This window comes from Podarcis pityusensis (genome assembly GCF_964106645.2).
Source record: "Podarcis pityusensis genome assembly, chromosome: 12".
In the NCBI taxonomy this organism is placed as follows: Eukaryota; Metazoa; Chordata; class Lepidosauria; order Squamata; family Lacertidae; genus Podarcis; species Podarcis pityusensis.
Genome location: NC_138037.1, coordinates 9,743,064 through 9,756,190, shown reverse-complemented (window position 1 = coordinate 9,756,190; position 13,127 = coordinate 9,743,064). Strand labels below are relative to the sequence as shown.

General features: G+C 41.8%; 2 protein-coding genes across 2 annotated transcripts in view; one reads left to right on the top strand and one right to left on the bottom strand.

Moving 5' to 3' along the window:
- LOC308459007 (sodium channel protein type 5 subunit alpha-like) overlaps positions 1-13,127 on the bottom strand; it is a 106,246-nt gene that overhangs the window by 65,367 nt on the left and 27,752 nt on the right. The gene's annotated exons all lie outside the window — the stretch shown is intronic.
- WDR48 (WD repeat domain 48) overlaps positions 1-13,127 on the top strand; it is a 30,116-nt gene that overhangs the window by 14,465 nt on the left and 2,524 nt on the right. Inside the window, exons 7-18 of the mRNA XM_080974085.1 lie at positions 69-170; positions 610-834; positions 2,015-2,089; positions 2,978-3,080; positions 3,706-3,803; positions 4,807-4,914; positions 6,744-6,840; positions 7,839-7,934; positions 8,920-9,025; positions 10,698-10,785; positions 11,305-11,381; positions 11,496-11,688. Of these exons, the coding sequence (XP_080830211.1) occupies positions 69-170; positions 610-834; positions 2,015-2,089; positions 2,978-3,080; positions 3,706-3,803; positions 4,807-4,914; positions 6,744-6,840; positions 7,839-7,934; positions 8,920-9,025; positions 10,698-10,785; positions 11,305-11,381; positions 11,496-11,688 (1,368 nt within the window). The remainder of the gene's footprint in view (positions 1-68; positions 171-609; positions 835-2,014; positions 2,090-2,977; positions 3,081-3,705; positions 3,804-4,806; positions 4,915-6,743; positions 6,841-7,838; positions 7,935-8,919; positions 9,026-10,697; positions 10,786-11,304; positions 11,382-11,495; positions 11,689-13,127) is intronic.

Genomic DNA, 13,127 nt, shown 5'->3' with positions numbered 1-13,127 from the left:
AAATTAGAAAATGAGTTTGGATCACAATACCATTGTAATATATCAGAGGTTTTTTTCCCCCTCAACAGGTATTAAGGGTTTGGGATCCAAGAACCTGTGCAAAGCTTATGAAACTCAAGGGGCACACAGACAATGTTAAAGCTTTGCTACTGAACAGAGATGGCACACAGGTATGCATTTGATATCACATTACTGTGAAGGCTACTAGCTGTACGGGGAAGATTTCTCTCTGTGGTGCAATAATATCCTCTCAGCCCTTTGCATTGCTTATTCCGCAAGATCGGCTTTGAGTTCTTAATAAGAAATCTGTTGAAACAAACACAATGCATTTTGTTTCATATTTGAGCAAACATCAACTGTAATTAAATACTTTGCTAGAACCAACAAGCTAAAAGTGGGGGGGGGGGCGGGTTTAAAAAAGAATTGTTTGGCATAAGTTTTTTGTGTGCTTTATTTATGTTGTAAAATGAAACTGTAACATTCTATAGGAAAAACAGATTGAACGGAAGGAAAACTGGACTTGCATGTTGACTTTAGAGAACTAAACATTTACTCACTGTTTTATTGGATATGTAATTGTTTTAAATTGAACAACCATTCTTGTTACAGTGTCTTTCCGGCAGCTCTGATGGGACTATCAGACTCTGGTCCCTTGGTCAGCAGAGATGTATAGCTACATACAGAGTCCATGATGAGGGTGTATGGGCACTTCAAGTCAATGAAGCCTTCACTCACGTATATTCAGGTGGAAGAGACAGAAAGATATACTGTACAGATCTACGAAATCCTGATATTCGGGTGCTCATTTGTGAAGAAAAGGCACCTGTCCTTAAGGTAATACACATAACAATTTTTTTTCATATACATCTTGGTAAAACTTACTATCAGTAGAGCTGCAACCTCCTTTTGTTTCCATCAGATACAGCTTGACTGTTCTGGGTGGCAAGTGTAGAAATGCATAATACAACTTGGGACATCATTTGTGGAGAGGGCGTAGTTATTATTATTTATTCAATTTTTATACCGCCCTTCATCCATAGATCTCAAGGCAGTCCACAGCATAAAAACAATATAAAAACACAAAATAAATAATAAAAAGAAGAACAACGGAACAGTAACCCCCCCCCTCTTTCCCCACCCCCTCCCACAAACACATTAAAAAGGGTTGAGGATGTTAATCAGCCAAAGGCCTAGTTAAAGAGGAATGTTTTCGCCCGCCACCTAAAGGTGTATATTCCATAAATGAGAACCTTCCTCACTGTTTGCATCTGTAAGGAGATGAGACATAAATACTGGGCATTTTTTAACATAAACGTGGTGGTTTTTTATGACAAATGTTGCTTTATTCATATTGTTTTTTGAAATTAATAATTTTGCTGTGGCTGTGGCTTAAATATAGACTATTATTTTTCTAAATTTGGATATGTTAACTCCTGTAACTTAATAACAAGGCCAACCTTCGGATGTGTTCCACAATACTTCAACCACTTACCATCATAGAGTAATGACAGTGTACAACCAAACTAGAAATACAGGGTTGCTGAAATCTGCTCAGTCTTTGGAAAACACATCTAGAAAGTAAAGCTTTAATAAAAAATACCATGCCGCCCTCTGAGATGGAGCCTTTATCTCTGTGAGATGGGTTGTCAATTTTAAGGAAGATAAGCAGGAACATATAGTAGGTGTTAGAACAGTACTGTGTGTTGTGATAAATCTCATCTGTAAATTCAGTTTTTAAATACATCTGTACACTATGCATATAGAAACCTGACACCTGAATTTCAAAAGCAAATTTGCCAATTGTACTGGAACTGTTGATTTTTTTATTTTAACCTGAAGCCTAGTTCTGCCCTGGGTTCTGTTCCTTCTTACTCCTAGTGAAACATGTGGCCCCTTTCAGCACTAAAATTCTATGATTCTATGTTCCACTTGGTATGAAGGAGTATACTGTATATTGTATGGGTGTGCACCAGTAGAAAGATGATGTAACACTTCTCATTTCTTGATTGTTCAGATGGAGCTAGATCGATCAGCTGACCCTCCTCCAGCACTCTGGGTTGCAACAACAAAATCATCTGTGAATAAGTGGGTAAGAAATGAATTAAACCTGTGTAAATTTACATATGCCCAGTTGTACATAGTTGATCCTTCCTTGATAATCTTGGGAAGCTCACTTGAGCAAAGTTGTAGAATCCCTCATCTATAAATGGAACTCTGTCCACCATACCAAAATATACATGCATCCATCACTGGGCAATATCCAGTGTTGGTCAAACTCACAAGTAGACCCATTTAAATAAGTGGCCTACTCTGAGGCTGACTAACATTAGATATCACCTACTGACTCATCTAGGATGGCGGGTGGCGCTGTGGGTTAAACCACAGAGCCTGGGACTTGCCGATCAGAAGGTCGGCGGTTCGAATCCCCGCGACGGGGTGAGCTCCCGTTGCTCGGTCCCTGCTCCTGCCAACCTAGCAGTTTGAAAGCATGTCCGGCGGGAAGGTAAATGGTGTTTCCGTGCGCTGCTCTGCTTCGCCAAAAGTGGCTTAGTCATGCTGGCCACCTGACCCAGAAGCTGTACGCCGACTCCCTCAGCCAGTAAAGCGAGGTGAGCACTGCAACCCCAGAGTTGGTCACGACTGGACCTAATGGTCGGGGGTCCCTTTACCCTTTACCTTTACTGACTCATCTGCTTTACGCACTTTGCATAGAAGAGTGTGGCATGAGTGAAGCTTGATGCTTCTGCCTTCTGGACCAGTTTTGCACCTTGATTCATCAGGTCCTCTACTTGTGGCATGATGTTGTCCGAATATTTGTAGTTTTTTCACAAGGGCCATGATGGAAACTGGACAAATCATTCCCCCAAGGTGGAGAAAGATCCTTTGAAGAAGGGGGCAGAGGCCATATTGTGTAGTGGAATCTAATTATGATCCTTTTACTTCTTCTCCCCTTGCTTTCATTTTATTTATTTTTTAGACTTTGAAAGGAATTCACAACTTTAGAGCTTCAGGGGACTATGACAACGACTGTACCAACCCAATCACACCCCTTTGTACACAGCCTGACCAAGTTATTAAAGGTGCGATTAACACTGGGGGAATTACTTAAAAGTAGTGCTTTGGGGCATCAGGGGGCAGAGAAATAAACAGTACTTGATCCAGATTTAATCTTTCTGCAAAATCTTGTGTAAATGATCAATCTGTTCCTTTGAGCATCAGGGCTTTTGTCATCTACATTGGTTGGGACTAAGCAAAGGGGGCTAGAGAGTCCTGCAAAGTACAGAAGTGCGGCTCGTCAACATTTGGGTCCTGTCAGGCAGAAACTATCTCTCACTATGACTGATGGGAACCTTGTTCTGTGGTTTGTTTTATGTGTCTCCCCACCACACCACCACCACTTTAAAGTAAAAACTTGCCAATTCAGGATTCCAGGCCTAGGCACCAGGTACTGCACCCAGACACCATATAAAATTCTGCATGGTGCTTCCAGAGATGCAGAATATTAATTATTCCTGTTCCATCTGAGTAATGACAAATTAAAAACAATTCAAAATGGCATCTTCCTTTTTTTCTTTTGACTGGTCCTTTCCCACACAGGCTTTGTGTGTATCTTTCTGTGTTAAACACTTTTACAGACTGAGAGATCTGCAGGGATGGTCTGATTTACTTGGGTTCCCCCTCCCTTTCTTTTTTCTTTTTCCCTAGGGGGTGCTAGTATTATTCAGTGCCACATTCTCAATGACAAAAGACACATATTAACCAAAGACACAAACAACAACGTGGCGTACTGGGACGTGTTGAAGGTAGGTGCCAAGTGACTGGTCAAATATGTGTGATTAGGTTGTCTTGTATTAACTGCTTCTTCATATACAGTGGATTCATGTTTCCCGTGTAGCTTGGATTGGTAGATCCCCTTTAGGATGGGATCCATCAGGTGCTGCTTTGGAAGAACAAAAGGGCCGTTTGGGGTGGGAACATCTTTTGCAGCTGGTTTTTGGCCATTTTTTAATAGTTCATGCTTCTTCATAGCTCTCCATTAGCTTTTGTAAAAAGAGAAGTACTTCCTGATTAAATCAATAAACTCATTAATCCCTTGCTTAAAAACAGAAGCTCTAAATTATCTTAGAGCACATTTCTTCCTCTCTCCTTCAAAAAACCACCGTTCCAACCTATCAGGCAGTAAATTACTTCTGAGCAAGTTCCTGGAGAAAGGTCAGTAGCGATGCCTCTTATAGCAGTAATTTACAGTAACTGCTAGGGTGTTTTAAGAGAGCTAGTTTTCCTTGCTTTTTCTTGAAGCCCCATTGGGTGTGTATTTTAAACAAATTGGAAATGGGTGGTTGCATCGCTCAACTGATAGCAAGGCTGCTCCATCAGGGGAACTTGGGTGGTGGGGGAAAGGAATTTTGATCAATTCCTCTCCTTCCCCAAAAAAAGCTCAACAACTTTGGTCAGTCCAATGGGTAGATCACTGCCAGTTTATTTATAGTGGGGGTAGATCACAGTCTCTTGGAAGTAGGGCATGTGCCTGCTCTAAAACTATTTTGGAGGATTGCGGACCCGACTTCAAAAGGTTTGGGGACTCAGAGGGCTGCAAGGGAGTGGAAGAAATGTTGAAAGCTGCTTTCTTCCCCATTCCTCTAATGGAGCTCTTTGCTATTGGTCTGAGTGGCGCAATTGGATGCAACTCATCCTAAACATGAGAGAGCATTCAAAACAAACTCTGCCAGGGAGTGCAAGTTTGTTGATGATATGTGGTACATCTGTGCTGCATAACCTTTTCTGTTGTTGTTGTCTTACATACAGGCATGTAAAGTAGAAGACCTTGGGAAAGTGGACTTTGAAGAAGAAATTAAGAAAAGGTTTAAAATGGTTTACGTGCCAAATTGGTTTTCAGTAGACTTAAAAACTGGGGTAAGGCACACTTTAATTAATTTCAGTGTTGTTGAGGTGATTTATAGCTCCTTCCTTTGGCGCTCAAGGCTGTGTGTGTGTGTGTGTGTGTGTGTATATATATATATATATGTGTGTGTGTGTGTGTGTGTGGTGTGTGTGTATATATATATGGTGACAGCCGCAATGTAATTTTTAGAACAGCCCTGCGTGGTGCATTGGGCTGAGACATTGTGGTTAGGAGACTGTGGGCCTAATTAGGCTTGGCAAGGGTCTTACGCACCCTTTCAAAGGACCTCTACCGGATAAGGTCAAAGGCCCATGTAGTTCAGCATACTGTTCTCACATTCACCACCCAGGTGCCCCTGGGAAGCCTGCAAAGCAAGACATAAGCACATCAGCTCTCTCTCCTCTTGTGATACCCAGCATTTGCTGTACCGAGACACACTGCTGAGAGTGGAGGTGGAATATGGCCATCATGGCTAGTAGTCAGTGATAGCCTTGTCCTCCATGAATATTTTAAAGCCACCCAAGTCGATGGCGTACACTACATCCTGGAGGAGCGAATTTCATAGTTGAACTGTATGCTTTGTGAAGGAAGTACAGTCGTACCTTGGAAGCTGAAGGGAATCTGTTCCAGAAATCTGTTCGACTTCCAAAACGTTTGGAAACCAAAGTGCGAAGCTCCTGCAGCCAGTCGGAAGCTGCGGAAGCCCCATTGGATGTTCAGCTTCCAAATATAGATCGCAAACTGGAACAATCACTTCCAGGGTTTGCAGCGTTCGGGAGCCAAAACATTTGAGAACTAAGCTGTTTGAAAACCAAGGTACGACTGTACTGTCTTCTTTCTGTCCTGAATCTTGCAACGTTCAACTTAGTTAGATGTTCCCAAGTTCTAGAGAGAGGGAGAAAAACTTCTCCCAAACCACACTATACATAATGTTACACATCTCTTATCATGTGCTCCTGGGCTCTCTGTTTTTTCAGAACAGTTACTTCAATTTTAAATATATGAAATTGGATTATGCATATTGTATACATATGTTTCCTGCAAGAGGAAGGGACAAAATGTCTAGGTGCACAAGGAAAAAAAGGGTGTGTTTTAAATGAAGCAGAGGTTGAAGTTGTGTGTAGATACCAGTTTGCAATCTGATGTTCAAGAGAGTCCCTGAGGAAGAGCGGTGGTTTGAAGCACATTGGTCATATGCCTTTGGTTTGAGATGGTAGCTCTCTTGAAAGTAACTAAATATAGTCAAGTACCTCTTTGGAGTCTGCATTGTTAGTTCCAAAAGGTGTGCCAAATTCCTTCCACAAGCATTTTTTAATCTCAAAGCTTCCTTATCGAATCACCTGTCAATCACTATGATACCATTTTTCATTCGGGTTTAAACTGGGCTACAGAGGAAGATCCTTGCCAAAAGCAAGGCTTGACATCACTTCCCATCATCTTCCCTCTTGCTTCTGGCAGGGATCGGATGACCAATCCCCATGGGATTGATAATGTCTTTGTTTTTTATTTTCAGCAGCATTAGTGTTTGAAACCATTTCTTTTGTTGTTCGCAGTTGAAAATGAGGCACACATTTGTTTGAGAATTTGTATTCAGCATGTTGATGAATACTAATTACTGTGGAAATGTAGTGAACAACTGTTCAAAGATCTTGCTGTATGGCCTTGTAAAACTAATACACAGATACTAATGTAATGATGAGATGACAGATGTTGTCATCTGCATGTAATCCTTGTATAATCAAAGTGTGCTTGTCAAAGTTTTCTGTAGGTTTGAATGTGTAGGTTTCGTTCTTAATACAGTATTCATACTGCATTCCTCCCAACGGTCTTGTTTTGACAGATGTTGACAATTACTTTAGATGAGAGTGACTGCTTTGCAGCTTGGGTCTCAGCAAAAGATGCTGGCTTTAGCAGTCCAGATGGCTCTGATCCAAAATGTGAGTGTGCGTTGACATTATTTCATTAAACAACAAAACTCCTTTACCTTTCCATGTTTCTGAAAAGTGTATATAAACCTATTGGGCGATCTCCCTACACCCTGTCAAATGCTTGAGAGATTTTTTTCTTTTTCTTTTTAATTCAGACTTCTTGCTGTGGCAGTTTGTGTTGGCTTGGTTTTCTTTGAAAACTTAACCCTTGCGAGGCTCAAATTGCCTAGCCTGTCTTGGTCCACAGTTCTGCACTACTTGTAGCAGTGTAATCTGTGAGACTGTCACCAGCTCATCCTCTGCATGGAGTGGAAATTTGGGGCGGTATTCAATGAACTCATTCCATAAGCTCAGGGATTTACACGTCACCCCTCTTCCTTCCTGTGTGTGTCCAGTGCCCCCCCCATATCTGCTCCAGACGGTTGGGGGAACCCCCTGAACAGATTTAGTGGGGAGGAGGGAGGAGGAAAATCTGTTGCACAAGCTTATATCCTTGCACTGGTGGAGTGAGTTAATTAGCACTTCATTGAATGCAAGCCATTACCCTGATCTTGCAAGCAAACCAGTTTGCAGCATCAGTACTTCAGTTTTCAACAAGTGCCCTTCAGTGAAGGCTCCTTTTGAGCTTTCAATTAGAAAGTATGAACTAAGGTCCAGATCCAAAGAGCTACCTCAGTGCATACAGGGACCTGAGCCCATCCTGTGGGTTTGCCTCTTTGAATAGCAAAGTCCCGTGCTATATCATAAACCTGCTTTTGAAAGTTCCCTCGGTTTCCAAAGAGGTTTATGTTGGGAGGGGCTGTTTTTCTGTCCAGAAAAACAAGGCCAAAACAGCCCCCGTGGGTATGTGGAACCAGCTGCATGGTTCTTTGGATGGCAGCCTTAAAAATGTCTGTAACTAATACTAATAACATGCTAGTTTTTTTAATTAAAAAATTCATTTCTAACTTTTATAAATACCGGCGACAAATTCTTGTTTTCTTTCCCTTCTGTGTTACAAAATGCAGTGAACCTGGGAGGGCTCTTACTGCAAGCTCTCTTAGAGTATTGGCCTAGAACCCACATCAATCCTATGGATGAAGAAGAAAATGAGATGAACCATGGTGAGTGATTCTTTGTGCTGCGTGGAAAGGTTAGACTTTCCTTTCTCTTAGCATATTGGCAATGCCTTCCTGTACGTATAGTAAGCTTTGATACGTAAATACGGAGTATAATCCACATCTGATCCTACTAGCAAAAGAAAAGGTAGCTGGGTGCCAGTTCTCGATCCAGCTTTGTCGCTGGAGACCTAGATAGCCCCAGTGGCTAGAAGCACTTTTCACCAGCTGCAACTGGTATGACAGCTTGGCCACAGCAGTTTTTGTGCAATGGTTAATTCAGGATTGGATTACTGCACCGTGTTCTATGCGAGGCTTCCCTTGCACTTGATCCGGAAGCTCCCGCTAGTGCAGAATACTGCAGCATGGTTGCTAACAGGGGTGAGATCCTGCCAGCATATGAGACATCCTTTCAGAGACCTGCCTGTTTGCTTACAGTTCAAGGTTTTACTATTAGTATATAAAAGCCCTTGGACCAGTTTACTTGCGAGATCACTTTATCTTATATATACCCAATTGACTGCTTCACTCTGCAGAACTGACACTAGTTGCAGGTGCCACGTAATACTTGTTCCACCTTTGTAAGAAATTGATCTTTTAGTGTAGCGGTGCCTGCACTTTGGAACTCCCTTCCTATTGACACCACACAGGTACCACTGTACTCCTTTCAGCTCCTGCTAAAAAAAATAAATGTTCAGGCCAGACTATCCAGATACATGTGCTAATCTGGTTTTAGCCGATCCTTGATTTTATTTTATTTTAATGTTTTAATTAGTTGTTTTGAACTGTTTTTGCTCATAATTTTGTTTTATTCTTTTTGTAGATTGCTTTGAGGCTTTAAGCGGTGCATAAATCTTGTAAAGTAAAAGAAAAATGAAACAAATTTCATAAATCTCTTTTGGTGATGAAAATGGAACATGCTTGTTTTGAATTGAATTACTACTGTGTGGTCTTATTACTGTGTGGTCCATTTCTCCCCTTCCTATAATAGTGAACGGCGAGCAGGAGAACAGAGTACAGAAGGGAAACGGATACTTCCAAGTGCCACCGCACACGCCAGTTATTTTTGGCGAAGCTGGAGGACGCACTTTGTTTAGGTACAAAAATTCTGAAAAAGAATTCTGGGGAAGTTGGGGTGGAGAGGGGAGCACGTCTGCCGTCTCACGTTTAGGTTACTGGCTTATTGGTTGTAACCGTGTGACAGGATTTGGAAAAGCAAACGATGAGCAAACTTGAATTCTTTGATAGTGCGACTTAGTGACAGTGCCATGACTCCAATCTCACCTCTGCCATTAGATGGCCTTAGGGAAGCCACAGATAGTCAGCTTGTCCATCTGCCATAGGGGATCTATGTTCACAGGGTTGTTTTAAGGACCACTAAGAAAATATATAATAAGCAGCATTACCTTTTAAACCCAAAGCAAGTTGATTGTCAAGGGGCACTTTCCTCTCTTCAAATGTCCTTTATTCTCTCTGCATATAAACGGTGAAGGAGCAAGGCATGTTTTCATAAATTGTCTCAAGGAGTTTAAACGCTTTATTAAGATATTGTTCATGGTGCCATCCCAAAGGCTCACACCCTTTCTCACTACACAAGAAGTCAAGAATGAGTTCTCCTCCTGTGCTCCCATGTCAGAAGGCAGACCATTCCTCACGAGGTAAGAAGTGGCCCCAACCACTCTCCCTCCCCAATCGTCTTGACACCTAATTGGAGATCAGCGGTTTTGCAGCCTCCTAGGAAGCAAATTTTCCCTCTCTCTTTTGAAATACTATTTCTGATCCGCACAATTTGTGCGGTGGGGAGAACCCCTTAATTCCCTCCCCAAGCAGTAGGAGAGGCATGGGAATTAGTTTGCCTCTCAGTGGCCACTCCCCTCTGTAGCAGGAGCCATGAAGGGACATCCTAGGAAAGCAAGTTGTCACTGGAAGGGCTTTCAGCGGCAAGGCTGATCAGCTAATTAAGTGGATGGTCGGGAGAAGGGTGGCTATTCTGTTAAAGAGTGCTACCCTTTTGATTTTTGTGATCAAAACCTAGTCTGTCCCACTGAAGGATTTGTCACAGGAGAATACTGGTTCATTTATTATACCCCAAGTGTTTTGCTTTTTTTTTGCATGCTCTGCTTGGCTACTTATTTATTTTAGGACTTCCTGGGGATATCTTATTCACCTTTAACTGTTGGTTTTTGTTTTATCTCTTACACCGGTACCTAGCCATGCAGATGGACTTTAGGTGCAAGCTAACAGTTGAAGCATTCCATAGGTTCTAAGAAGCCAAAATAAAAATCTGTGGAGTGGGACCCTTCCTCCCTTCTTGATACCACATTTTATGTGCTGTCTTCTTACATACCACAGGAGTTAACCCATTCCTGACCAAGAAGGAAAATATATGATTAGACTTAACCTTGCTCTTTGTCCTAAAAGTTGACGTCCCTTCAAGGTATTGTAGTAAGATGAGGCAGTTGGTAGCTTTGGACTGGACTTTAATTGCCTGTGCTAAGGAAGCAAACTCAGACATGTAACTTAAAGCATTCCCAAGTATAATTCAATGCAGGACATGTGCCACTAGCCGTGGGCACAAATTCATCCCAGCATGTCTTAAAACGCATTTGCCTTTGTCTATCAGACTATATACCTTGTTACTTCCAATGGTATTTCCTTGTTTTCATACACTTGCTGTTGGTTTTTGTGCAGAGATGACATCTTAAAAGATTTTTTCCCACCCCGCATTAATCTATCAATGTACCACGTTTTGAAACTCTTTCCAATTAGGTTGCTATGTCGGGATTCCGGGGGTGAGACTGAATCCATGCTCCTTAACGAAACAGTGCCACAATGGGTAATTGACATCACTGTGGATGTAAGTTTCTTTTCGATATTCTAGACTTGCAGGAAAGAGAGAGAATCTAGAGCAGCCTTTGCCAGGCTGGTTTTGGACTGCAACTCCAGTGGGGCTGGTGGGAGTTGTAGACCAAACTGGTGTAGACTTTTGCTCTTAATTAAAAATAAAATAAAAAATTGGCTGTTAAGGGCCATGCTTCTGTTTCAGGTACGTGGAATATGCTGAGAGCATTTTGCAAGTTTAAAAATGATTCGTCTTATTTACAGCTTTAGTTGTGATTTTATTTCTCTTGTTTCCTTATCTGAAAGTAAATTAAATGATTTCAGTTGCTGAGTTGCACTTAAGCTGGCAGGAATGCTACTGAAATTTCTCTTGTGACTAACTAAGGCAGTGAAACATCGTTTAGTTTTAGCTATAAAAACAACAACAAGCTGGGGAACAATGACAAAGAAAAACTCATGCAAATGAGAAGATTAATTTATCATTTAAGGAGTAAGTAAATGTGCTTGTTACAGTTTCTGCTTTTTTATTTTGTAGAAGAATATGCCAAAATTTAATAAGATTCCTTTCTACCTCCAACCTCATTCCTCATCTGGAGCAAAAACGTTAAAGAAGTAAGTATATAAAATAAATTACAAAACTGCTCTTGGTTTCCAGGAGCATGGAATAATGAGCCACAATCGGCTAAGACTTCGTGTCTCAACCACAAATACACTTTGTTTCCACAGGGATCGACTGTCAGCCAGCGACATGTTGCAAGTTAGGAAGGTGATGGAGCATGTTTATGAAAAAATAATAAATCTGGACAATGAATCTCAGACAACTAGCTCTTCCAATAATGAAAAGGCTGGGGAACAAGAAAAAGAGGAGGACATTGCTGTTTTAGCAGAAGAGAAAATTGAACTTCTGTGCCAGGACCAGGTATCCTCATTGCCTACCTTTCTGGTGGTTTTAAGAATTCAGTGGAGTGGACACAACGTTGTATGCCATTCTGAGTTCCTTGGAAGGAAGGCAGGATATGTTGGCTGGTGGGGTGGTGGTGGTCTTGAAGTCCTATGAAATGATTTTGGAGAAGAAGAAAAGCCGGGGTTGTGTTTGTGGCATTGGAGCACGTAACCTGTCACATTCTGAGAATTCAAAAATGGGCTCAAACCAAAACAGGTTCGCTTTTGTCCTGAATAACTGTGTTGTCTCCCAGTGGTTGAAATTATCCACCTCTCCAGGGTGGGAGAAGATTCTCCAGTGGGTACCAACACCTCACTTTGCATGTCTTCTTGCAGTAGAGAGCCTCAACCATCAGTGGGACCCAAAAAGGGGTTCCCTGGCAAATTCCCTCTTGTAAAATTAATTTGGAGTCCCAAAGGCACTCAGAGAACCAACCGCTTTGAAATCCTCAAGTAGAGTTCCTCAGTCTCACACAAGTTGTTAGTAGACAAGGTGTGGTGTCAGACAGCCCCCCGTCAGTACATTTATCACACTGCAAAGTATTTTCATTTAGTTGTGTGCTTTAAAAACAATGGTTCATCTTCCTTGGCTGCCATGATGCAAGTTCCATTTTGAATAATAATAATAATAATAATAATAATAATAATAATAATAATAATTTATTATTTATACCCCGCCCATCTGGCTGAGTTTCCCCAGCCACTCTGGGCGGCTCCCAATCAAGTATTAAAAACAATACAGTGTTAAATATTAAAAACATCCCTAAACAGGGCTGCCTTCGGATGTCTTTTAAAACTGGGATAGCTACTTATTTCCTTCACATCTGAAGGAAGGGTGTTCCACAGGGTGGGCGCCACTAACGAGAAGGCCCTCTGTCTGGTTCCCTGTAACCTTACTTCTCGCAATGAGGGAACCGCCAGAAGGCCCTTGGCGCTGGATCTCACTGTCCGGGTTAAATGATGGGGGTGGAGATGCTCCTTTACTCCAAGATTCTTAAAGTTTACATTCATCGATGGCTATTAGAAAGCAATTTGTGCTTTGCTACCTTAAAGCAGACTTGGGAATCTGAATGCCTTTGAACGTCCTCTGGGTCATGTAATGTAGCTGAAATATGCAGCCTGAACAGGAAAAACCTGTCATAAGCAAGATGATGTTGCTGCTTTTGCAAAGCCCAACAGCCTATGTACCTGGGCGATTGCTGAATTTGGGGGCTTCTGGCACATAAAATGAGCTTCTGTGGCCAAAATTTGGGCTGCAGTCGTCGCACAAGCCTTCTAATGGCTGACAGGGAAATAAAAGACGCATGCTTGAGAGGGGAGACACATGGATATTGCTTCTTTCATAACAGATAGTTGGATATAGAATCATAGAGCTGGAAGGGACCCTAAGTATCACCTAGTCAAACCCCCTGCAAG